A 25,376-nucleotide genomic window follows, 5' to 3' on the forward strand; every position below is an offset into this window, starting at 1 on the left:
TTTGAAAACCATTTGTTTTTCCCTTTCTGTCAGCCGTTTTTGCCCCTGGCCTGTTTTCTATTAGAAGTCTTACTGACTTGTGAGGACTTTTTTATATTTTAAGGATGTTCGCTCTTGATTTGTGATACATGGTGCAAATATATCCCCCATTTTGCCTTTGACTTTGTTTATGATGTATTTGTCAAGCAGATTTTTTAAAAACATAGTTGAATTTATCATTTTTTAAAAAGATTTATTTATTTTAGGGAAGGGGAGAGGGAGAGAGAGAGAATCTCAGACTCTCCACTGAGCGTGGAGCCCAACACGGGGCTGGATCCCACGACCCTGAGGTCATGACCTGAGCAGAAACCAAGAGTCGGATGCTTAACTGACTAAGCCACCTAGGCGCCCCTGTGATTTTTTTTTTTTTTTTTTATAATGGCACCTGGGTTTTGTGTCATCTTTAGAAATGCCTTTGCAATTCCTATAAGAAAATTCTACGGATGGTTCTATTTTGACAGCAATCTTGGAAGCCCATGTGAATGTTTTTGTGAATTTTAATTCAGTGTGTACTTTTTGCAGTTTTTCTATTTTATTCCCACACACACATATTTCCAAAACATTGTAGAAAAATGGCTGTGAGTTGCAATGAAAGCAACAGTTTTTCCAGGTTTACCTCAAGGAGATGTACTCTAGGAAGCTAAAGAAATGTGCCTGTGTGCAGTCAAGTGACTTGGGGTGAGATGGTCATGTTCTCCCTCTTTCTGGGCAGATTTTGATTCCTTCTGGGTTCTTTGGGCATCTCTCAGGTTGCTTGCCTTATCTGTGCACTTTTAATGCATACTAATGAATTATCTTTTAATAGAGTTAGGTGAATAATTTGATAAGTGGCACCACTGGTCTGCTCTTGAGTGCAGACCAAGATTCTGTTTAACCAGCTCAAGTGTGGACCTGATAATCCCATGTGTATGATCATTCCCCCAGGGCAGAAGGTATTTTTCCCATGCGTATTCAGTGTATATCATTGAATAGATGCAATTTTTATATTAAACAGTGACTAGGTAGCCTTAGCACTTATTTCCTCATAGCAGAGACTGATCATTCTTGCCACGAACTACTTTAAAATGTAATGGGGATTAGTGATGCTTCTAAAGAGCTTTGATCTCCCACTCAGGTGCTCTGTAAATTGTCACTTGGAACATCACATAAGTAATGCTACTGATTTGATGAGAAATTAAAAGCAGATTAGTGTGGTTTAAAATGAAATATCTTTAGGTATTGTGTTGGTGACCTCTTTGATAGTCTTCCTTTTGTTGATTCTTGTCAAGGTGATAGTCCTAGGAGAGTCTATCAATTGTAACCACATTGACAGTTTTCCTTTGGGCCTTATTAACTGGAATAAAGTGCAAAGTTAATCTTATTACTAGTAATACAATGGTTGCCTTTGTCCAGAACATGGAGGAAATACAAGCTGATTCATTCAAGCTTTCTTTCATTAATAGAAAGGACAAAATTTTCTCTTGTCCTCATCCCAAATAGAACTTGAATTTTACATGAATTAGTAATAGGAAGGAATTACTTAGTATCCACTCACAGCGTTTTGACAGGGATTTGATTTGTGTTGCTTTTTAATGTTTATTTAGATTACTCCCCCAAAATATGCTTGGTATATTTCTTCCTTTATTCTTCATTGTTATTCAACAACAGGTGAAAAACTTCATATCTCAGTAATTTTTTTTTTCCCAAAGGAAATCAGCTGAGTAAGGAAGAAAAGAAATCAGATCATTTATAGTTGTCCATGGTTGTATAATAATTAGCCAGCGCTTAGGATACATATTCTGATTCCTATTATCTGAGGCTCTCTGCAGTATGTGCTTTGTTTATTTTAGACGTTTTCTTTTTAAATGCTGTTTTCCCACCTATTTCTGTTTAATAGTTAAAATAGTTTCCTTGGTGAAAGAGAAAGCTAGAGCTTATGAAAAAGTTAATTTTTAATTTTAAATGATTTGTGGTTCCAGAGTGAATTGTATATTTTAACACTAATAGTGCAGAGAGAATTCTTGTGGTTGTCAAAGGAAATTTCCTGTATGTATGCCTAGAAATGTGGTCTCAGCCTCAGAAAACCAGTAGGGCATTTTTGTCAAGTATTGGAAGGTGGGGAAAAGGCATACACGTAGCAAAATATCTGCTAAAAGTACTCTTAAGTTTTATGGCAGTATCTGCAGATTTAAAAAACATTTCAATACACTTTTTTTTATCCCTTCAAACTCTATTTTTGTAACTTAGCTCCTTGGTCTGAGAGCAGTCCTGTTCCACATCTACTCTTCCATCCTAATGACAACTAATTAAAACACAGAGAGTGTGTGTGTTATATGCCTTATTTTTCTCTGTCAGAAGTGTCTTATGGTAGGGTATGAGGAGTGTGAGGGGGAACTTTATGAACACTAACAGCCATTCCCACAGTATTTTACTGTTCTGACTAATGGATGAGACACTCTACATACAGGCAACCTTTTAAAGCTCAGCACCACTGACATCATAGTAGGATATGAAGGATAGAAAACGAGCGATAAAACCGATGACCCATGTTTACCCTTGTGAGGCTCTCATCTAATGGAACTGAGTTTAATCAAGATAGATGAAGACTTCTCAGTGGAGACTCACTCCCACTAGGTCAGGGATGGCCAAATGCATTGCCTTTGTCCGCTTTGTCATTTTTGTCTTCTCCGCCACATGAATCTTACATTAGGACTGATTCACCTCATTCTGTGTGGAAGTTTTTCTACTATGAGAAAGCAATGCCATGGCTAGGAAGGAAGCATATTTCCACTGCTTTTCAGATGGGCACACACAGAAAGAAAGCACGTGTGTGCAAGATATGTGTTAGCTGCTCTCATGAGTCTTTAAAGTGAGTGTTCTCCAGGTACCTCCTTCATTCAGTAATTTGGAACCAGAACTAGAAGCGGTTTTCTCAAACCCCACAGGAAATTGTGCAGGAGTCTGGTGGATATTTTGCATTGTCTTCCACTGGCACCTTTTGTCTCTGCAGTGTGTGTAGAATAGGTAGAGAAATCAGCCTCACTGGTTGTCTCCATGTTTCCTTCTCTCCTCAGATGCAGACAGACATGCCGAGCTATCTGGAAGTCCACTGAAAAGCAAAAGCACTAGAAAACCTTTGGCATGTATCATTGGGTATTTAGGTGGGTATTTTCTAATAGGAAAATTTCAAAGAACAATCTTTGTATCTTACAAGTATTTGGCTACTCTAAATTGTCATACTTAAACTAAATCTAAGCCTTTCAAGTAGCTGAAATTGGATACTTTCACATGTATAGTCAATTTATTTTGTTTTAGAAGCTTTATACACACAAGATATACACAAGGTTATGGGTATGTTTGCTTTTTCAAAAAATCAATAAAAATGTAATGTATATTTATGGATATAAATACAGATTGAGCAAAAAGAAGAAAGTAAGAATCACTAGATTATTAGAGGATGAATATTCTTAATGTTTTGATTTAGATCCTTCCACTTGGCTTATTTTTTTTTTAATGAGGTAAGACTCGTTCTAACCTATCTTTAAAAGAATATTTATAGTTTTGATGTACCAATTAAGGTTACTTTGAAAGGGGAGCATTTGTATTGCTTTCTGGTTTTTACCATCTTATTTAACTTGGACTTCGCCAAAGATAATGGCTCCATATACGTGTTGAAATATCACAATTAAGAAGAGTATTTTAAAAAATCACTAGGCAATAACACTTTTTTTGGTTTTTGCAAAGTTTTAAGATAATTTACAAAATAATCATTCCTAAAATGGTTCCTACTATACCTGAAAGCTATACTGGCATGTTTTTAATGCTTCTGATATTCTTGCTTTTTCATTTTCTCAGTAAAAGTGAATGATGTACTCAAAGTTGCATTGAACCTTATTGCTCTGTCAGAAAGATATACAGTTATGAAGTGTTCAGACTCTAGACACACTTAAACATCAAAGTGTAGCTTTGAACTTGGTATATTATCTGGTCCTCATCAGAGCATCCAAGAGTCAGAAGCTCACAGCTCCCTCTTTGATTTTACTTGGTCACCTGATTTCTTGTTTTATTTCTCAGGGCCTAAAGAATTGCTTTGATAGCCCCCAGAATATTACCTCATTATCACAGGCAGGACCTGGGTAGGTCATGGTGATCCAGTCCTTGAAGTGTGCTATCTGTATGATAGCACACTTGCAGGACCTAATCTTCCAAGCCCCTTCCCACCATGCAAGGACAAGTCTCTGATCATAAGAAATAGAATATAACATTGCATATTAGTCAGTCTTACCATGGGTAATTGTGTGTTCCTCCTGCGGATAAATTGGTGTCTGTGCCTCCCAGGTAAGCCCAAAGATGTGCTGTGCTTACTAGCTGAACCACATCCCTACCTAACATATTTCTGAGTGTTTACTACATATAAGACACTATGATGTGTACCACCAAGTGATTTGGAGGAATGCCAAGATGAATAAGACTTTGCCCTCAAAAGTTTTAGTCTAGTGGGGAAAGCACACAGGTAAGGACAATTAAGCAAAGGATTAAATCCTATAAAAGAATTACAGGTAATATTCACTGGACACTTGGAGGAAAGAATAGTTATTTCTGATGAGATTTAGGGCAGCCTACATGGAGAAAGCAGTATTTGACCTCAACCTTGAGTGATAAGTAGTAAATAGAAAAATAGGAAAACAGTATTTTTCCCTTTATGAGGCCAAGAGAACTTGATGAACAAAGGCTTTCATGAGTCCAAAGGCAGGTGGTATGGTTTGGATGGAGCGTAGTGTGGAGGCTGTAATGAAAAATGGGGTTGGCGAAGTTTCGGTGCCATGTTGGAAAAAAAATCACCATATACTGGTTAGCACTTGATCTGTTCCTAAATTTTGGCAAGTGTAGAATTTTGACCAGACTAAGATATAGTAATTCTAACAATCCTAACAGCCTTTCCTAAATTTTGGACAATGAAGCTGATATCCTGGCCCTTCCCTGAGAAGACAGGGTGGCTCATGCACAGATGGTGACTCAGAATCAGGGGGCAGGTTTAGCTTTGGACAAGACATTGCCCAATAATAGTAACAGACTGAAATCCTTAAATCCAGTTGCTACAGACTGCAATTTCTGTCCATCTGCTTTATCCAAAAAGTGCAAGTAATTCTAGGCTATGTGGCTGACAACAACATACTTCACATAAACACACATATCCCACGTGCACGTCACCGTTTTGTGATATATCCTCCATCAAAGCTTTTCTTCTACTACATCTTGAGTCTAGAATTTGGCATTTGGTGTCAGGTTTCATCTACATCAAAATGTTCTGTAGCTGGGAGAGATTAACCCTGGTCCTATACCCTCCTTGCAAAGCCAGAGGAAGAATCCTGTTTTCCAGAAATCTCTCACACCCGAGACATGCTGCATGCTACGTCTTCTCCAGATAACCTTTAAATTTCTTAAGACCTTGAAGAGTTAGTTGCCTTATTCCCTTAGTAAATCTGTGCTCAAGTGACCTTCTGAAGTGCAAGTGGCGTTTTGTTGTTGTTTTTGTTGCTTGTCCTCCCAACATGAAGCTCAGAGCTCCAGCTAGCAGAGGAGCAGCAGCTCACTTTTGATAAGTAAAGCCATGGTAACAGCACTTGAAGTTGATTCATTATGCAAGTCCTTGGGAAAACAGGCTGGCTCTTAAGGAACTGACTCTCAGCTCATTAAGAAGTAAGATGTGTGCCTATTAGGCAATGTAAGTGCACACAGAGATTTTTAATACCATGTTCTGAGTTGAGAAACCTTTTCTCCCCCTGCCAGAGATCCATCCTTCGAAGAAACCTAATGTAATCCGATCTACACCAAGCCTGCAAACCCCCACTACCAAGCGGATGCTAACCACGCCGAATCACACGTCTCTGAGCATTTTGGGGAAAAGAAACTACAGTCATCACAATGGCCTGGATGGTATGTAAGCCCAGGAATTCTGGGGGCCTGATCCCACAGTCCAGGGCATCTCTGCCCTTGTCCCCTCTGAGCATGTCCCCTGCCAAATCCAAGACGTGTAGCAAACAGGTTCTTCCACCCTCTAATTGAACTGCATGTGTGGTAAGGGGATAAGAGGGAAGGTTGCTGTGTACCACAGTGAAGACATTTTGCCAAGTGATACTTCACCATCTCCTCAGAAGGGACCTTTTTGCCCACATTCCCTGTGAGGAGGCTTGTTTGGAGAGGAAGTCTGTATTTATCAGGTTGTCTCTGCTGGGTGATAATGTGCTTGCTGGATGCATGCTTACCACTCATTTATGTTTTCCTGAGCAGAAGGGATGATTTCACCTTATGTCTGAGGCAACTGTGCTCTCTGGGGGTTCTTTGGTGTTCTGTGGATCATTTTGGATTTGGCATTTGTCCCCAACTTCTTTCACCTTATACAATGTTTTTAATTGCTCAAGAGTCCTACAAGTCATAAAGGGAATTGCCTGGGTGATGTCTTAAATACAGAAATAATAATTTGTTTGAAATGGAAAAGCTGAGAAATATCACCTCTTATCCAAAGTACTTCCCTTGGGGTTTGGGCACAAAATGACTCTTCAGGTGGAATTGAATTATCTTCCCATTTGGACTATAAACACAAGGATAATAAATCATCCAGGCAGTATATATTGTCCATTTCAGTAGTCCTAGAATTTGAAGCTGTCTTGATGGTTTAAATGTTGGCATTTATTTATGAGTAAAACTCTCTCCAGGCTTTTCATGTCTTCGAGGCCTCTAAATTCCTTCAGTGACAGTAAATTAGTTATAATGAGGCCCTAGAGCAGGGATGTGAAATAGACCTTCTAGTAATAGTTTCCCATGGTTGTTTTCCTTCAGTATGACTTTTCATGGTCATAATGATGTCAAAATGAATAAAAAACTGAGGGTGAAAAGTTTAATTTGCATTTATAGGTTATCAGTGTGTTATAAATATGGCTTTCAAGAATTTAGCTACATAGTAGTCTTGCAGAAATACTTATTTGCTAACAAGGACATGGCCATCCTTGCCATAATCCGCCCAATATCTAGACAGCAGAAGACTAAGGACAGATTGTGTCAAAATGTGGAGATTGGATTTCTTCCCAGCTTTTCCTTGCCCACAGCCTGGGGCTTTTGGATTCAGACTTAAATGGAATCAGGAATCTTCCTTTTATGTCATCACCTCCCTGGCCTCTGGAGGTGTGTGCTGTCCTACCGCAGGAAGCAGAAATTAAGTTCTGGTTCATACATATACACGTACAATATACACTTTAGGGTAAGAAGATTCTTGTGGTGACTACGGTTGGAAGAGCAGCTCTCTACTATCTTTTTCCACCTGTGCCCTATGGTCACAGTCACTCAGGCCCCAGTCCTAGCCCCGCATGACAGCTCACATTTTATCACAGGTACCTGTCTCCTTAGAATTTCTAAAAAATGCCACCTCATAGTGTTCCCTCTCTAGGGCTGTTTGTCTCATTTCCTTCTGAAGATTGTTACCGTAAAGGTCGTTGCTTCTCTGCTCCGAATGGGACGAGTGGACAGGGCATACAGTGAATCCATGGGGTTATGTTAACCGAGACCTTCCACCTCGTTGAGGAGAAGACCCCCATCTCATTTTCTGAAGAGACTTAGCTGTTGAAACAACTTTTTTCTTCAAACCCTTTTGTCTTTGCCGGCTTGGTATGGAGAGGAGGGCTGATGACATGTACCTTACCTGTGTTACCTCATTTGATTCACATGACAGCAGGTTCTAGGAGGTCAGGGAATGTAACTGTTTTGCATAACATTGTATTTCTACTGCCTAGCACGGTGCCTGTAACTTAGTTGGTTCTTAATAAATGTTAATTGAATAAAGGAATGATTGAGGAAAATGAGACCTAGAGAGGTCAATTAAATTTTCCAAAGTTACCAGGTATAAATGGATGGGGATTTCCATTCAGGTGTGGCTGATTTTAGAGTTTGCTCTTTTAACCACGGTTATAAAAGAAGTTGTGGCTCTCAAATACGCCGTATGAGTCAGCGAAGTAGAAAGCACAGAAGTTATTTTAGCTAATTTAACGTAAGAAGTCAATAGGACAGGTATTGGAGGACAGAGGAGGTGAACAGGAACATGGTGGGGGGCACGGGCAGCCGCCGCCATCTCCAAGGTTGGGAGAGCCAAATGAAGACCACGTTGGGGTTCCCCCTCTTGCTGGAGGCTCAAGGAGGCCCGAGCAGCGAGAACTGAGGCCCCTGAGGGAAGGCGCTGCTCTGCCGGTGCTCGCTCCTCTCAGGTGTGACGAGGCTGGTTCCGGGAGCGTGAGGGAAGCTGGGAACCGAACAAACATCGGCCGCCCCTGAGGCTGACGGGAACAGGACGTGGCAGGTGCCTTCTCCGACCTCCGGCCTCGCCGGCTCCCTCTAGCACCCCCTGCTGGCGCATCCGGGAGCCGGAGGGCAGAGGAACAGTGTTTGCAGGGTCCCAGCCCCCCGCACCGCCCCAGCGGAGTTTCGATGGATGACTGTGGGGCTGAGAGACAAGTGTGATGGAAACACACATTGCAGAACATGTCCCCACTTCTGTATTCCCAGTGGAGCTTTTCCTTGGGATAAAGGGTCTGTTTCTTATTTCCTCAGGATTATAAACCTGAGTTTCCAAGGTGAACTCAAAGTACTAGGAAAAAAGTATTAGGCTGATAGTGAGTTTTCATGGGATAGTCAATACCGTCATTTACTGGAACTGATGAATACAAATTCATGGAAAAGCCTCACCCTGTGTGATCCAATCATAAAATCAACTGGCATTGTGACTTAATTATCAGCGGGTCAGACAGACGAGCACACCAAACAGGATGTTGACAGACAGAACTAATTTAACTGGAAACAAAACCTGATTGTACAGAAATATCCCGGTCTCTGAGCTTTAGGGCTTCCTGTCCCCTTCTCAGTGGCTCGCACCCTTCCCTCAGCCTCCACCTTCAGTTGGAAGTTCATGATGAAGAGAAAAAGGGTCCGGATTCCTGTTGGTAGAAAGGATTTTTACCTGACATTTAAAAAAAAAAATGATGGACAGCTTCTTATCATCTTCCTGAAAGTCACTGGCTTTCGTCTGGCCCTGGCCACTTAAAGGCCCTGGTAGTTGGGAGTCAGCCCTCTGTGTCTTCTGTTAAGTATAACCCACAGCACCGGGCCACACATACCCCTCTGTGACGCCCCTACTGGGACTTAAGCTCCAAGGGTGAAAACAGAATCTGCATACATAAGAGGCCTCATTATTTGGGGTCAGTAATGACAGGAAAAATGAAATTTCAAAACAGAGATCTACCTGGTCCCTTACCAGTCAGTCCCCTACACCTCATTCTCGTCCGTCAGGCTATTGGTCCAGTGGTGTGCTACATGCTGTCATGTGCTTTCCAAATCCTGTCTCCTTTTCTGACTCACAGATGCTTTGATGACATTCTTATTGCCAGCAAACCAAGTACCTACCACATTTGGCCCATGTGGTTAACTCCATGTGGCTGTGAGTAACGAAGGCCCTGAGATCGGTGGGGATAGAAAAGCAATTACTGGAAAGCCTTTCCATGTCTGAGAGCCCAGAAGAGAGGGTAGCAAGGGAAATGGAATTTATCTGCGCCATGGGGAAAAAAAGTACCTCGGAATGTTTGGAATCAGGTGGGATTAACTGCTGCCTTCTCTGATTACATCCTGTGTGGCCTTGGGTAAATCACTTAGTTTCTTTAAACTTGTTTTCTCCTCTGTAAAATACAAATTTCATTTGCCTTAATGGAGTTGTGATAATGGTTAAAAATATTGCACCAACTTTATACCACTTGATCTCCCAAACTCTCTGTGAGGTAGGTCTTACAGCCTGCATTTTAATAATGAACAAACCGAAGCTCAAAGAGGTTAAGGGATTTGCCTAAAGCCCCCCTGCTAACAAACAGCAGAGATGGGATTTAAGCTCCTCTCCAGGGTTGTTTCCAATGGGTGAATAAGGACCCAGATTTGGGTGCTGAGTGCAGCAAGTACCTGGGAGATGTTTATGTTTTCTGTGTATTGGAGATGGGTGTGTGTTTGGAAATATAGAGAGGAACACAGTAGGCATTTTTCTGTGCTTAGCCTGTGAGTTGTAAGCCACCATTGTCTGATTAAAGCTGTCCTTCCATTTCCTGCCTCTGTGAAGCTCTTCGACCCATATCACAGCCCCTACTGTTTCTGGAAAGGAGAGCATAAGAACTATATTAGTGTCCGAGAGAGGGGAGAAAAAAGAAATGAGAAGATTCACAGAATCCCCTAAAGGTGAAATGTGTTTAAATTAAATTATGTGGTATACCCAGCATTGACTCTGACTCATGGTAGGGATTCATTAAGTGCTAAGATTCTATTGCCCCCCACCCTTTAAAGAAGAGCTATTACTAAAGTTGTATTTTGAAAATTGTTAAGATATCAACCAAAGCTTTTGTAGTCATATGTGGACTGTATGTAAATAAAATGTCAACACTTTTCTTAAAACTACATTTATTTCTTACCTAAAAATATGATTTTCAAAAAATGACTCATGGGTTTGCTTGAAAGTAAATGGGTATGTTCCAAAGCATATTTGCACATTAGAAGGGCCCAGTATCTATAAAGAGAAATTGCCTTTGATTAAGTTATTTAAAGGAGTATTGAAGACAGGAAATTAGTTCGATAAAGAGGGCTCATTTTGTTCCCTGGAGGCTCCTGCAATTAGAGACCCTACCGCAGAGGGGATGGAACCTCATCATCCTGAGACAGTGGCATTTTTTTCAGAGGAAAGGCTGAGTCAGAAAAAATCCAGAGAGGAAAGGGGCAGATGGGCTGTTCAGGCATCTCTCATCGTCTCCTTACCCCTAAAAAATGCCCTCCCCGCCCCAGTCAGCAGGTCTTCCTCTGTGCGGCCCAGGTGACCAGGGACAGGGTGATCGCCTGCTATGTCTCTGTCTTTATCAAATGGGGACCCCGGAGAGCAACTTCTTTCTGTTTTGTAGTCATACGACAAGGGGACATCAATTGGAGTGTGCTCTTTTCCTCTTTTTCTGAGATGATACGGCTTTTGTCCCAGGGGTACCACTGAAGCAGGACTCAGTGTCAGGAAAACCAAAGCAGCAGGCTCAGGAGAGAGGTGAGTTTTCAGTGGGACAGAGTCAAGACACCTGAGCCAAGGAAATTGATGAATTGTACAATAAGCTCCTTTTAATCTGCTTTCTTCTGGCTTATTTCCCCTGGGGTGTGTGAATACACTGTAGATCTAAATTTTTTTTCTTTATTTGTTTTCCACATTGAGTAATATCATTTTTCTGAGTCCCCTATGAAGAGGGTATCCAGTGTGGATGCCTCTAAGTACAATATTATGATCTGGGGTGTGAAGACTGTTCTTTGGATGACTTGTTTCTGAATCAGTGATTCAACAGCTCCAACTGTTTGCATCCCAACTCCGAGAAATGGGTGGTGATGAGGCCCATTGTACCAGTGAGAGAGCTCTGGGAATGCATCTGCTGTCTTCACAAATCCCAATAAAAATAGACTGCCAGCAACAGCTGATGGCATTCCTAGGCATGCTTGGGCCCAGGCCGCCTTCTGTCAACATTTTTATAGCCTTTCAAAAGAATACAGTTTTTTTTTTAATCTTCCAAAATATTGTTTGTGGAAGAACATCAAGTGTCCCTGGACTCGCCTCTGATCTCCTTGTCTCAAGATGTAATGTTACAACCTAGTTTCATAGATAAAAGTGCCTTTGAATTTTCTTTTTTTCCCCAGTATTTTCTAATGGATCATTATGGCCCCAGGGTTTATTGAATGTGAAGTAATTATAGCAGAGTACCTAGTATATCTAGAGAGTTTCAGGACTATTGAAGCATTATGTGAGGGCAGTGGATGTTCGTTCATACTGGTGAATCCATAGGGGTGGCGTTGTAGAGAAAAACAGACCCAAATGCATTAGGCATGAGTAATTAACAACTTGGTGTTTTGGAATATTCTGGAAGGGTGCCAAATCGGCCACACCTGGGACCATTCCTGGGTTTACTAATATCAGTTGCTCCCAGAGAATACTTTTATCCTATTCCTGAGGGATATACTAGTGTGCGAGCCTGTAAGAGGTCTAGACTTCACACCCTCTGAGCAATAGAAGAGTGACAAAAGTCCATGGTAGTTGCTCAAGGGTCCTCCTCAATAAAGTGTCTCTGTTTACCTGCAAGGGACATTAGAGGAAACCTTTTTAACCAACCTCTCCCAATGTATTCCCATTCTCAGTGATATGTGGAAGGTGAATCTCTGAGAAAGATAGTGAACCTCTAACTTGAGAGCTATCCTGTGTTTTTTTCGGGAAAGTGTAGATGCTTGGGAAAGGAGATTGAGGAAGACAGTAGAGGAAGGGGATTAAGTCCCTAAGAAACAACTCTTTCGTAGAAGAAGCGTGACCCATCCATCCAAAGAGCTGGCACATATGTCTGAGAAGGCCCTTGAGACATCAGTATTAGATCTTGATGCCCCGGGGAGGTAAAGACCAACTCCAGAAACCAACTGATTTAAGTATCCTCCTGAGCAGCCTCTTTGGATCCCACTATGGAAGTGAGAAGTGTTCTGAATCTGGAGGCCCCCAGGGCAATGGAAATGGAAAGATTTGTCACAGTCTAGTTGATTCGGGGACCCCCCACTGGGTTCATTTTAAGCTTCCCAACCTAGCTCATTATTATTTTCTTTTCCTGTTTCCTGTTTTTCCTTCCAGATGACTGAGTACTCTTTAAGCTCAGAAAACATCTGAGTTATAATCTATGCATTTTCCTGCCTCAACCAAATATTTATTTTTATCAACAATTATTTACATATAAATGAATGTGAAAAGTAATTAATGTAAAAATGAGGAGCAAGCTTGAAGGCAACTTTGTTAAATGGAGGTGCCGGAAGAGGATAACCTGAGAGTTTCCATGACAGTCTGATTGCAGCTTTGCTGAGTGCCTACACGAGCCCCTCCCCAGGGCAGCCAGGGAGCACAGCCCAGAGTCCTGGGGAAACAGGGCTGACCACATTTTATGCATCTGGAATCAGACAGTCAGCAGAAGAAAGGGTCAAGGGGCACTTGGGTGGCTCAGTTGTTAAGCATCTGCCTTTGGCTGGGGTCGTGATCCCTGGGTCCTGGGATCGAGCCCCGCGTCGAGCCCCCCGTCGAGCCCCGCGTCGGGCTCCCTGCTCGGCGAGAAGCCTGCTTCGCCCTCTCCCACTCCCTCTGATTGTGTTCCTGTTCTCGCTCTCTCTCTCTGTCAAATAAATAAATAAAATCTTTTTAAAAAAGAAGAAGAGAGGGTCAAGATATTGGACATTGGACCTCCTACACTGGTCCTCCAATTTTCTTTTTTCTCTCCAGTTTTCTGGGAGACTCTCAACTTTATATTCCAACCGGATTTGTCTATTTCTCCCTTTATTCTGTCAATTTTTGCCTCAGTATTTTAAAGTTCTGTTACTGGTGATATATATAATTATAATTTTTATGTCTTTTTTACCTTTTTATCACTGTGAAATGATTCTTTTTACTCTGTTAATACTCCTTGTCTTGAAGTCTATTTTGTATGATATTAACATGATCACACCAGTTTTCTTTTTTCTCCTATCCTTCTTAGGGTTATTTTTAAATGATTTTTTTTCTAGTTTTATTAAACTCAGAATGATTCTTATGCAGTATCTCTAAAGCCAGCACCTGTTATTCCACCAGATTTTAAAAAAACCCATAAAGCTATTTTCCATTATCATTTCTTTTTTAAACCACTTTATTGAGGCTTAATTGACATTCAACTACATATATTTCTTATTTTAAAGATTTTATTTAAAAGACTTTATTTATTTATTTATTTGAGAGAGAGAGAGAGAGAGTGAGAGAGCACAAGAGGGGGGAGCGGGGGAGGGAGGAGCAGACTCCCCGCCGAGCAGGGAGCCCGATGCGGGACTTGATCCAGGACTCCAGGATCATGACCTGAGCCGAAGGCAGTCACTTAACCAACTGAGCCACCCAGGCGCCCCTGCAGTATTTTTTTTTTAAGTAAACTCTTTGCCCAACACACTGGAACTTACGACCCCAAGATCAAGAGTTGCATACTCGGGACGCCTGGGTGGCTCAGTTGGTTAAGCGTCTGCCTTCAGCTCAGGTCATGATCCCAGGGTCCTGGGATCGAGTCCCGCATCGGGCTCCCTGCTCCGCGGGGAGCCTGCTTCTCCCTCTGCCTCTGCCTCTCTCTCTCTATCCCTCATGAATAAATAAATAAAATCTTTAAAAAAAAAAAAAAAAGAGTTGCATACTCTACTGACTGAGCCAGCCAGGGGCCCCTCTTTTGCAGTATTGAATTTGCTATTAATCCCATCTAACAAATTATTCATTTTAGATTTTATATTTTTCAGTTTTAGAATTTCCATTTAGTTCTTTTGTATTTCTCCTAAAATATACCATTTTGTTACCCATTATATTCATCTTTTTTTATAGATTCTGTTATTTTCCTTTGCAGATGTTGTATTTTGTCCTAGCAAGCAATTAATTTGGTAGGTCACCTTGATTCTCTGGAGGCTTGTTTTAAAACTTTAAAAGGTCTGGTTTATTTCAGTTTTGCTCTTAGTCCCATGAGATTTCAATGGAAAGACCAAATTATTTGCCCAATCCCTCCTACTTGGCAGAACTTAAACTCCAAAATCTGTCTTCCCAGCAGTAGACAGCTGCTGAGGTTGCTGCTCAGCCTTTTTTAGCCTTTCAGCTGATGTTTCCCACTGGACTCCTTGGAGTCCCACCTCATAAATGCATAGTTCCAGAACCAGCCCGTGATTTGAGGGGAGTATATATATATATAGATTTGGTGGCTTCCCTTTCCCTGTCCTCTTCCTTTCCGGGATCTCCTCCTGTATTTCCAGCTATATTAGCAGCCTCAAACTCTGGACTCTCCCTGATTCCTTAGCCCAGTTAGACTCCAGTTTTCTGCTTGAGCCGTATTCCTTTTGTACTGCATGGAAGTGTCCCTAAAGGAAAAGCCATCAAATCTCACCTTTTTTTCAAGTGGATCTCATCGAATCTCACCTTTTTTTCAAGGATCATATCCCCTTCATTTTTTTGCCTGCTTTTTGGTTGCTCTCCAGAACCTTCAGTTGTTTTTTTTTTAATATTTTATCCAGAGTTTATTATTGTTATTGGCTGGAGGGTTAGCCCAAAATAAATTAGCCCACGATTATAGAATGTAGAACTCTTCAATCTTCCTGTAGGCTCTCTGCCAACTCCCCTTGGTTCTATCAATTTAAGAAAAAAAATTTTAAGTTTGTTTTTATTTATTTACGTAATTTCTACATCCAACATGGGCTTGTACTCATGACCCTGCAATCAAGAGTCATATGCTCCTCCGACTGAGCCAGCCAGGTGCCCCTCAATTTTTTTTTTCCACTTCCAAGTGAAACCAAATGATTTATTTGTGCTAAATGAGTGGAAATAACGTATTCAGAGTATACTTGTTTGTACGCCACACTTGCTTATACTGGGCGACACAAGCGCTCATCCAGCTAATGTGCTACTTTCTTCTCACCTCTTGTCTCTTCTGCCAAGCAATAAAGTATTCTGTGGCTGTTATGCCAGGAGATTCCTATAATGTTCATTTCAAATAGTACTTTCTAATAGTATTTTGCACCTTTAAAATATTTGTTCAAACTCTATTTTAGGGGAACACGAAGAATGCAAAGGGGAAAATAGCTGTTTCTGTTACAATCATGTTGCCTTCTGCAGCAGAAATCAAAGAGTGTGTCTAATCAGCCATCAAAACCACCATAAATCTCTGTTGTTTACAGTGATCCATCTGCAGCATTTTCTTATAGCAGCCTGAATGGACTACGATAGATGGGAAGACTCTTCCTCTGGGAAACGTGACCAGTCTATGAGAGCAGACCTGGAAACAGTGGCATTTGGGCCACCCAACAAACATTTATCGGGGGCAGGACAACATTTATCGACTCGTGTTAAGAGGGGCCGGTCTGGGTAGGTTAACACTAAAGATAAGGAAAGAATCACACCTTAATATACAATAATTATCCATCCTACGTGTATGTGGAAAAGGTACAGCCATGTGATCCATTACTTTAGCCTATCGTTTCACAAGAGACATGGATGTTGACATATACTGAAAATAACCTATAAAAAGTGTATCTGTAGAAAGCTCTATCAAAGAGTATATTGTCTCGGGCACTGATGCATCTAACTTTCCATTCTACACCAAAAGCTAGATTTTCAAAGGTCTGAATTGTAGTGAATTATTGGTATGTTTGGTAAACACCGTTATAATGGGGGGCAGGGGGAGGGGAGTAACAGCTCAGTAATTCTCTGCAAATTCATGAAAAAAAAATGTAACAGATGACTTTTTCCATCAGTGTTTTACTTGAATCTACATGTACGTCCATTCCCTGGCTGGAACATTTGCTATTCGATATTTGGTAATTCAGCAGCAGTGTGCAATTTTTGCTTGGCCCCAGAGGTTCATTTTCCTGGCTTTTAGGTTTGTAAAATAAAAAGGGATATCTTTTTTACATTTTTTTTCATGATTTTTTTTTTTAAATAACATACTGTCTGTGTTTCACGGATACTGTATCTTTTCTTACTCCTCTGAAGATATTAACGATAGTGTTTCCTGTTTTTTAAGTTTTCTTCTCTATGAATAGTCTGTTTCCTCCAATTTTAATTCTTCTCTTTGTTCTTTGTTTTGGTCTCTGACATTTATGTTGGAGGTTTTCCCCTGGTGACCTGTGGTTGTTTACTAATGTTTAAGAGTAGGAGACTAAAATCAAACTGAAAGCTCTGTGTCCTGCTTGTGGGTGGAGCCTCTGGTGTGCTTCATGGTATGGTGATCAGGCTGGGCTGTTTGTTGGGTGGCCCAGATGCCACTGTTTCCAGGTCTGCTCTCATAGACTGGTCACGTTTCCCAGAGGAAGAGTCTTCCCATCTATCGTAGTCCATTCAGGCTGCTATAAGAAAATGCTGCAGATGGATCACTGTAAACAACAGAGATTTATTTCTCACAGTTCTAGAGGCTAGGAAGTCCAAGATCAGGGTGGTGGCATGGTTGGGTTCTGGTGAAAGCCCTCTTCCAGGTTTCAGACTGCTGACTTCTCTCTGTGTCCTCACATGGTGGAAGGGGCTAGGGAGCTCTGTGGGGTCTCTTTATACTCTCATGACCTACTCACTTCCCAAAGGTCTCCCCTCCCAATACCATCACATTGGGCATTAGGATTTCAAGATAGGAATTTTGTGGGGACACAAACACCAGACCATAGAACAGTCTCTTCCCCCAGAGTTTAAGGTTTAGCAGGATGCTTTCTGGGAACTAAATGGGAAGAAACTGGAGGTCTCATCATCCATTAGGCGTATGTTCATTTGATTCCTCAATTTTGGAGTGGCCAGCCCTGCCCTCAAATGGTGTCCCCTGAGACTGAGACCCTCTTTCGGGTCCTCTTCAGAGGACACACATTCAGACTTGTGGCAGGCAGGCAATTGCCTAAGAGTATGGAGCCAGGAGGGCTTCTAGGGGTCTACCTGCTTCTCAACAGCCTTCAACTAATCTCCAGGCTTCAGTCTCCCTTCCCCACTGCCAGAGGTCTCTGGTGTTAATTCCTGAGCCATTTGAAGACCCTTTGGACAAATTGTGTTCTTGGCTTTCTTCACTGCCAGCCTCAGGTTTGGCTTTCTTGAGTGCATAGTCTGTTATCACTCATGTATCTGCTTTCCAGCCTCCAAAATTCTGATGGTGGTTTTGCCTCTGGGTTTCAGAAGGGAGGGAAATGAACTCAGAATCCAGCAGCTGGATTCAAGAAGGTGGTTTTCGTTGCATTGATTAGCTAGGGTGCAGAATCTCCAAGTCCATGGACATGAAGTACTTCTAAAGAGTGAAACCAAGAGGGAAATTTTTGTAGAAAAACAGGTGCTTATGAATCAGGGTTAGTATAGACAAAAGTAGCAAGTGTAGATTAATGCTTTTGAGAATTTATTTATAAGCAAAAAAGGGCTACATCGTCTAGTAAGGAGACCTAAGAAAGGGTGTACATCTCCTCCTAGGGTTCTCTGCTGTGCTGGGGCCTCTGCATCTGGACCCTGCGTGTGGCACTTGTTCCTTCAAGGAAATGCAGTGGGGTTGAGGAAGCTCCTAGCAGGGGGCAGTGAAGTGATAGCCTTACAAGGGCAGATGGGATTCTACAGCCGGGAATGGGTGGTGACATGTCTCAACTTAAAACCACAGCCAGTGTGAAGTAGGCTGGTGTCAACCTGAATGCTAGAAGGTTGCTTTTGAAACGGAAGCAGGTAAGTTTGGCGCAAATAAAAGGAAGCACAATTTACCGAAACAGAACAGAAACTTGGGAAACTATTATAAGTGGCTCTTCTTGCAGATGGCTTAATTCCCCAGGGGTTGGACAAAAACAGAGCATTCCTCCCCCCGCCATCCCCTGTAAAAAAAAAAAAAAAAAAAGAGAGAGAGAGAGAGAGCTTTCTAAGAAATCCTGGAGGTTCTGACACATACATAACCCTTCACATAGACACTGACGAGGACAGTATGCTCTTATTGGGATGGATGGAGAATGGGGCAGCTTGGTGTAGCAGGGAAATCTTGACCTGAATTAAGAAGATCTGAGTTCAAATCCTCAACTTACTTGCTGTGTGACCTTGAGCAAGTTCCTAACCTTTCTGATGCTCACAGGTTCTGGTAAAGTTGTTAAATAATGCAGTTACATAACCTACAGTAGGTTCAATGAAGCAAAGGTTAGCCTGAGTCCGAAACTGAATTATCTTGGTTTTTATTTAACACGTATTTGCTGAGCCCTATCAAATACCAGGCTGTGTACATATATCTCCCCTATTCTAGAAAGGCTCATGAAGTGAAGGCCCAGCTCTGTTCCATCCTGCAGACCTTCCTCAGGATGGCGGGAGGCTGTGAAGGTGAGCATCCCTATGTCCTCTCCCTTGGCTGGGGCTCCTGGTCCCATCTCAGCAGACAACCCCCACTTCCCTCTTAGCCACCTTCCTAATAACCAAGTGAAAGGTTTCACAACCTAGTGAGTAATACCAGATGGTAGTGATGCGCAGGCCACTTCTGCTTTTTATTATTTATTTCTCTTGAGAGTCTCTAGAGGACCAACTCTGGGAAGGAGAGTTGAAGGTTTCGGGGGGAGAGGGAGGGGGTGGGAATGAGAGCCACTGTGACATGGTGGGTGTTTGAGATTCATTCCCCTCCTACAGGAAAAAGTGTTCCTAGCCTCTGAGTGCCCACATCACTGTGATTATTTATGGTTACCTCAGATCACATTGTGTCTTCCCCAGGCCAATTGTGCTCCCCATTCCTTAGTATCTGGTCAGAGACTGCCCGTGATGTAGGTTTGATAAGCATATCGGCACCTGCCTGGTATGCTGTACGCCTTGGCAGTAACCACCACACCTGCCCATCCAAAACCCAGCTTTTAGGATACTTCAGTGTCATTCACATATTTTCTTGGCCTCAATTAGATTTCCCTTTGGTCCAACCTGAAACTACCCTGCGTGAGCTTTTATTTGAATTAATGCCTGACTGCCTTTCCTTGACGTTGGCGACGTTGTGGGTGGGAGGGCTCACTCTGTCCTTGATCTCACTTTGCCTCCTCTGTCAGAACTGCTTTAACATTGACCCCATTTCTCTCCTTCCCCAGAACTCACATGCTGCGTGTCAGACTGAGCTATCCCTATTTCATACTATAAGCCAAGACTCGCTACACTGTCCTGCTGATGTTCACAGTCATGCCTGGGAAGGAGGCAGCCCCATTTCCAGCACATTTCAGTGGGAGACCTTCACATGTGCCCCCTGGAGACTCGGTGGGGCAGGGGAAGAAACTGTTAGGAGTGCACGGCGCCAAAGTCGCGTCTCCATGTGTGAATCAATGTCACCTCGCTTTCCTCTCAGAGACCTCACTGTCCCACAGCGGGACCTGCCTGAAAATTGAGGGGACGAGGGAGCCCCTCAGCCTCCTCCTTCTCCAGCACTCCGCTCCCAGGCACCGCGGCTCCTCCAGCAGCATAGCTGCTGGGAACTCAGAGCTGCTGCTGCCCTGCATGTGTCCGCTCAGCCCTGTTGTCGGCGCCATGATGGTCTGCAGGAGGGACATGGCAGCTTTCTGAATGGATTTTTCTCAAGGAAAGTGCCAGTGTATGCAGTTCATGATATTCCCCTATCCTTGCCATTACTGTCACTTGGCTTTTTCTCAATAGGCTTCATCTTTATTTTTTTCTAATGGGGAAGTTTTGCTCTCACCCCTGCATCCTATATTTGGCTCCCCCTCCTCTACCCCTCCTAGATACAGAATTACGAGATTCTGACAAAAAATAAGAAAGTCTTCTTCGGTAAGCCTGTGAACTCTTCATATCATCTGTATTTTATTGTTGGAGAGAAGCTGGTGTCCTACTTGGTTCTGCCTGGTCCCAAACAGCTCCAGCAAAAGCAGGTGTTGAAACAGAGCTGAGCGTGTGTATCACCGCGTGTATCACCGTGACAAGCCATTCGCGGACTGCCCTATTCCCTGACAGCCAAGCCAGCCGCCGAGCAACTGCGGCCAGGTTAGTCCTTCAACAAGTCACAAACCCCCCAGGTTTATTTTAAGCAGACGGAATCTGTTTGGCCTAGGAGGGTGAAATGAGAGAAGTGTGTTTGCAGGTGAGTGTGCGTATACAACACCACAAGCCCCCCCACCCTTCCAGCCCAGACATTTCTGTGAACACACGTGCCTAGGCCCCGGGAGATGTGCCTGTGACCCAGTTTTCACTGGCTTGGGCTCTTCCTGTCTGCCCTCAGCACCAGCGCTTGCTGGCCCCACAGGCTGGCCATTCTGCAGCTCTTTGCACACAGCTGCAGGGGTAGGAATAGCTTAGTGCCCCACAACTCCCCAAGCAGATATGAGTCTGGCCACTCCCCTGTCCTCCATTTGCAGGGACAGGCTCACAGCACCGTGAAAGAAAACTGGAGTCTCTGGCCTTTGAGCTGTCCCTGGGGACTGCAGCTGGCTGGCCAAACAGCCAAGTGGTTGCAAGACAGAATGACTACAATTGAGCTGACACTCCCCCGCCCCCCAAGCAGAGTGAGGTATCATTAAAATGACAATGACACTGTAGATGCCCAGATGCTCAGAGTCTGGGTTCAGCTCAGCAAAGAGAACGTGATGGATGATGGCTGACGGCGATGCCCAGAGCTCAAGCTGCCTTTTCCTTCTCCAGTTTGCAGCCAGAGTGGCTTCTCTTCTAAGGCGTTGCTTCTCATTTTTGGCTTTTGCAAGGGTGACCTGGGGATGTTCTCACCAATGCCAACTCTTGGAGCTGTTCTGGGTCTTGGCTTGTGTTAGAGGTGCCCAGTGAGTGGGGCAGAGGTGACAGGCATTGCCCTCAGGGTTCCCCAGAGAAAAGTCCCCTCTGAAAAGACCTAGGGAGATGAGGCAGTTGGCTCTCTGCATCACACGCCACATGGTGTGTTCTCTCTAAAGAAAGACACGAGAAAGCTGTCTCAGTGCCCTGCCCTGGACTTACTGTCACTCATGGACACAGGAGGTGCGATGGCTACCTGGCCCTTTCATGCTCCTCTCCTGACCCATGTGAAATGTGACTGTTGATTGGAGAGCAGTCCACTTCTGTGACTCTGCTGCCAAGCTTCACTCTCTCTGCCTCTTGGGAGAGGCCCTCCTCATCCGGGCCCCGGAGATTTGGAGGCTGAGGCCAAGCCCAGTCTGCAGGGAGAACAGGGAGTCCCCCACCCTAGTTGTAGTTCACATTTAGCTTTGGTAAAAGTGCAGCTCATTTTGAGCCACGTGTACCAAGAAAGCCGTTCCTTCACCTTGTAGTAAGAACTCCTGTTCTACAGCCTCATCCTCCTACAAAGAGGATGTTGACTAAGATCTTTATGTTCCCACTTCATCTCTGGAAATCTCCCCAGCATTCTGACTGAACCCTCAAGGGAATAGAGAAATGACACCAAGGAGCCTCTAACATTGGCCTTGGCCGTTCTGAGCAGTTGGTCCTGAGAGGGTTTCCCGGCCACCCTTTCCTGGGGCCACAGTGTCTCCATTGTGTGTGTTGGGGGCAGGTCACCATGGTGCAGCGAGCTTGTGGGGTAGACATGCAGGTCTGTCTGCACGGCCCACGGCAGATGTGCCCGGTGGCACTGTGCTGAGCCTGGTCTGTGCTCCCTTGGATGAGGACACAGAAGCTCACAAGCCATCTTCCCATTCTGTGTCACCACCTGCCCACCCCCAGAGATGGTGCAAAAGAGGAGGACAGACTGGTTTTTAGCCCACCGCTCACAACTCTACTTTGCCCACAGCCCGGTTTCTATCAGTCAGCATCCAACCAGGGACACAGAAGCCACTCCAAATATTTAAAACAGGGGGCGCCTGGGTGGCTCAGTTGGTTAAGCGACTGCCTTCGGCTCAGGTCATGATCCTGGAGTCCCGGGATCGAGTCCCGCATCGGGCTCCCTGCTCAGCGGGGAGTCTGCTCCTCCCTCCCCCGCTCCCCCCTCTTGTGCTCTCTCACTCTCTCTCTCTCTCAAATAAATAAATAAATAAAATCTTTAAAAAAAAAAATTTAAAACAGGGGTTTTAATCCAGAGAATTATTGAACACAGAAACAAGAAGAGGCCAAACTCAGAGGTGGGGAGCAACAGCAGGAAATAGCCACCCCCAGAGGCTGGTGGAGGCCACGTTACCAGAGCACGGGGACTAGGTCCAGTGGGAGGAACTGGGGACCACAGAAGGCCTATCTGGTGGGAGCTGGGGCCTCGAGGAGGCATGGTCACTGCTGGAAACAACCCCCCCCCCCCAGGCATGTGTGGGGAGAAATAGCCTGGCTTCTCCTTTTCTCGTGCCCTGCAGATTCTTCAGGTGCCTCTTGTTAGTTAAACCCAGCTGGAAGCCAGCTGACCTGGGGTCCTGGGATAAGCACGCTGCAGCGGTCAGCCCCCGCCACTCAGAGCAGGGTGGGGGAGGAAGACGAGCAGGTCTGAGGCAAGCAGGCTGCGATGTACGTGGCCTCGGTTTGCCCTGTGTCATGTCCAGCCTGCTGTTTATGCCCCATGCTATTCTTAGACCCCGGTGAGAGTAGACGCAGGAGCTGACCCCGTGGGGGTTTTGTAGACTCACTCACCTAGAGAGGAAAATGTTTTTGGAAGGGATGGGTAAAGCCTTTATTCTCCACGGTTGTCCTTGTTTTCCCTTGGGGGAATTTACCCGTTTAGCAACCCCACCTCACCATTCCCCTCAGGAAAGCCATGTCCCAGTTTTCTGTCCATCCTTCCCCTCCGTTCCTCTGCTCCGAATTTCTGATTTGCCTTGCAAGAGAACACTAGCCCAGACCATGCATCAGTGGTCATGAGTGTTTCCCCAGGATGATTCATTCAGAGCGTGATATTAGTGTGGACTGTCTGTCTGTAAGTAGATACCATCTACTAATCAATTTGTATTGTGTTTCCAATAAATTTCTGGAGATCATGTCTGGTTTGATGCTGTCGTTTGCTGGGATGGTGGCTCCGCTATAAGGCTCAGTGCGTGCTCGCCCCAGCCCCCAGCATCAGGTGCTCCTCGTCTTGGGTTCACTCTCCCCCTGCGTAGCTCACAGACCAGGCTGGAGAGGCTGACCTTCCCCAGCCACACTGAGACTCTCAGAGACCTATGCCCAAGGTCTGCATTTTCTTCTGCGGGGTCCCATCAGCCACATCCTGAGGACATGGAGGTTTCCTGAAGCTGGGTCACTCCAGGAGGGAGGTGGCCTTGGACCCTCGAGTCCCCTCGGCCCAGAGGTAGGAGGAACCCTTCCCCATCAACCACTCTTGCACTGCTGTGCCCAGTGCTGGCCCCCGTGTGAGAGCGAGGCTCCCTAGCAGGTGAAGCAGACTCAGGAGCTGCACGCCCCGCAGATGGAAGTCCGGCACATTCTTCTCGGGCCTGTAAGTAGAAAAGAAATGTCGGAGTTTTCTTGAAGGGAGAGGGATTCTGATCCGAATGCCTGGCATTCTCCACTCTTTTCTGAGTGCCCTGAGTGTTGAAACCTGCTTGGTAGAAATGACTGTTGTGTATTTTACTGCTTTCCACCTGTTTGACTGCAGTGTGCTGTGCTAGTCATCGTAGCTTCACTGGGGAGCCTTCAGCCCCTGGCTGTGAAGTACGCCTGTTTGTGACCCTTGTTTGCTGGGATTTTTTTTTTTTAAAGATTTTATTTATTTATTTGAGAGAGAGAGTGAGAGAGAGCATGAGAGGGGAGAGGGTCAGAGGGAGAAGCAGACGCCCCACTGAGCGGGGAGCCCGATGCGGGACTTGATCCTGGGACTCCAGGACCATGACCTGAGCTGAAGGCAGTTGCTTAACCAACTGAGCCACCCAGGCATCCTGTTTGCTGGGATTTGTGAGAGAGGTTTTTCAGAGAGAGAGAGGGGGCGCCTGCGTGGCTCACCTGGTTGAGCGTCTGATTCTTGATTTCAGCCCTGCTCGTGATCTCACGGTCCTGGGATTGAGCCCCACGTCCGGTTCTGCGCTGGGTGTGGAGGCTGCTTGAGATTCTCTCTCTCCTTCTCCCTCTGCTTCTCCCCCTTCCTGCTTGTGTGTGCTCTTTCTCTTTCTAAAAAAATAAATAAAATAAAATAAAATAAAAATAGGAAGAGAGACACTGAGTTTCCCTCCAGAATTTCACTAGAGAAGCAAGACACACACACACAAGGTTACCTACCAGAGACCAGGAGTGTTGTAATTAAGGTGGTGTCTGTTCTTGCAGGAATTCTGGGATAGAGGGCTCAACAACACAGGACTCGTGGTCAGGGAAGGTTTTGTGGAAGTAGGGGGACCCCTCAAGATGGAACACAGCGGCCCTTGCTGAGAATTTTTTTTCCATTTGTCTTAAGTGTGTTCACAATTGCTCACTGAAGCATTTTTATGATGATTGCCTTAAATTCCTTGTTAGACAATTCTAATCTGTGGGACATCGCAATGTTGACAGTCTGTTGTGTTTTCTCATTCAAGCCGAGAATTCGCTGGTTCTTGGTATGTTCGTTGAATGCTTTTGATTGAAACCTAGACATCTTGAGTATTATCTACTAAACTCTAGATCTTATTTAAGTACTGTGTTTTAGCAGGCCCTGTGGGGGAGCTGCTTTGTTACTGCTAGATGAGATGCAGGGCTGGGATCCCCACTGCGCTTGCAGGGACACTGGGGAGCTAGAGAGGCTCCTCCTTACAGCTAGGTGTTTTGTTTTCTTTGTTTTTTTTCTTCTTTTTTATTGAGACATAATTGATATATAATGTATTAATTTTAGGTGTACAACATAATCATAGATATATGTACGTATCACAAAATGATTACCACAATAAGTTTAGTTAAT

At 44.1% G+C, this 25,376-nt stretch overlaps 1 protein-coding gene across 3 annotated transcripts in view; it reads left to right on the forward strand.

Moving 5' to 3' along the window:
* Positions 1-18,898, forward strand: part of MTA3 (metastasis associated 1 family member 3) — a 213,253-nt gene extending 194,355 nt beyond the window's left edge. For 2 of the 3 annotated variants that reach the window (XM_044918686.1, XM_044918689.1), the window contains exons 15-17: positions 3,093-3,179; positions 5,809-5,955; positions 18,864-18,890. In XM_044918686.1, the coding sequence (XP_044774621.1) occupies positions 3,093-3,179; positions 5,809-5,955; positions 18,864-18,880 (251 nt within the window). In that variant the 3' untranslated portion in view covers positions 18,881-18,890. Of the gene's footprint in view, positions 1-3,092; positions 3,180-5,808; positions 5,956-18,863 lie in introns of all 3 variants that reach the window. The other variant, XM_044918687.1, reaches the window with a different exon arrangement.
* The last annotated feature ends 6,478 nt before the right edge of the window (positions 18,899-25,376 follow it).

The sequence above is a fragment of the Neomonachus schauinslandi genome, chromosome 10 (assembly GCF_002201575.2).
Source record: "Neomonachus schauinslandi chromosome 10, ASM220157v2, whole genome shotgun sequence".
Lineage (NCBI taxonomy): Eukaryota > Metazoa > Chordata > Mammalia > Carnivora > Phocidae > Neomonachus > Neomonachus schauinslandi.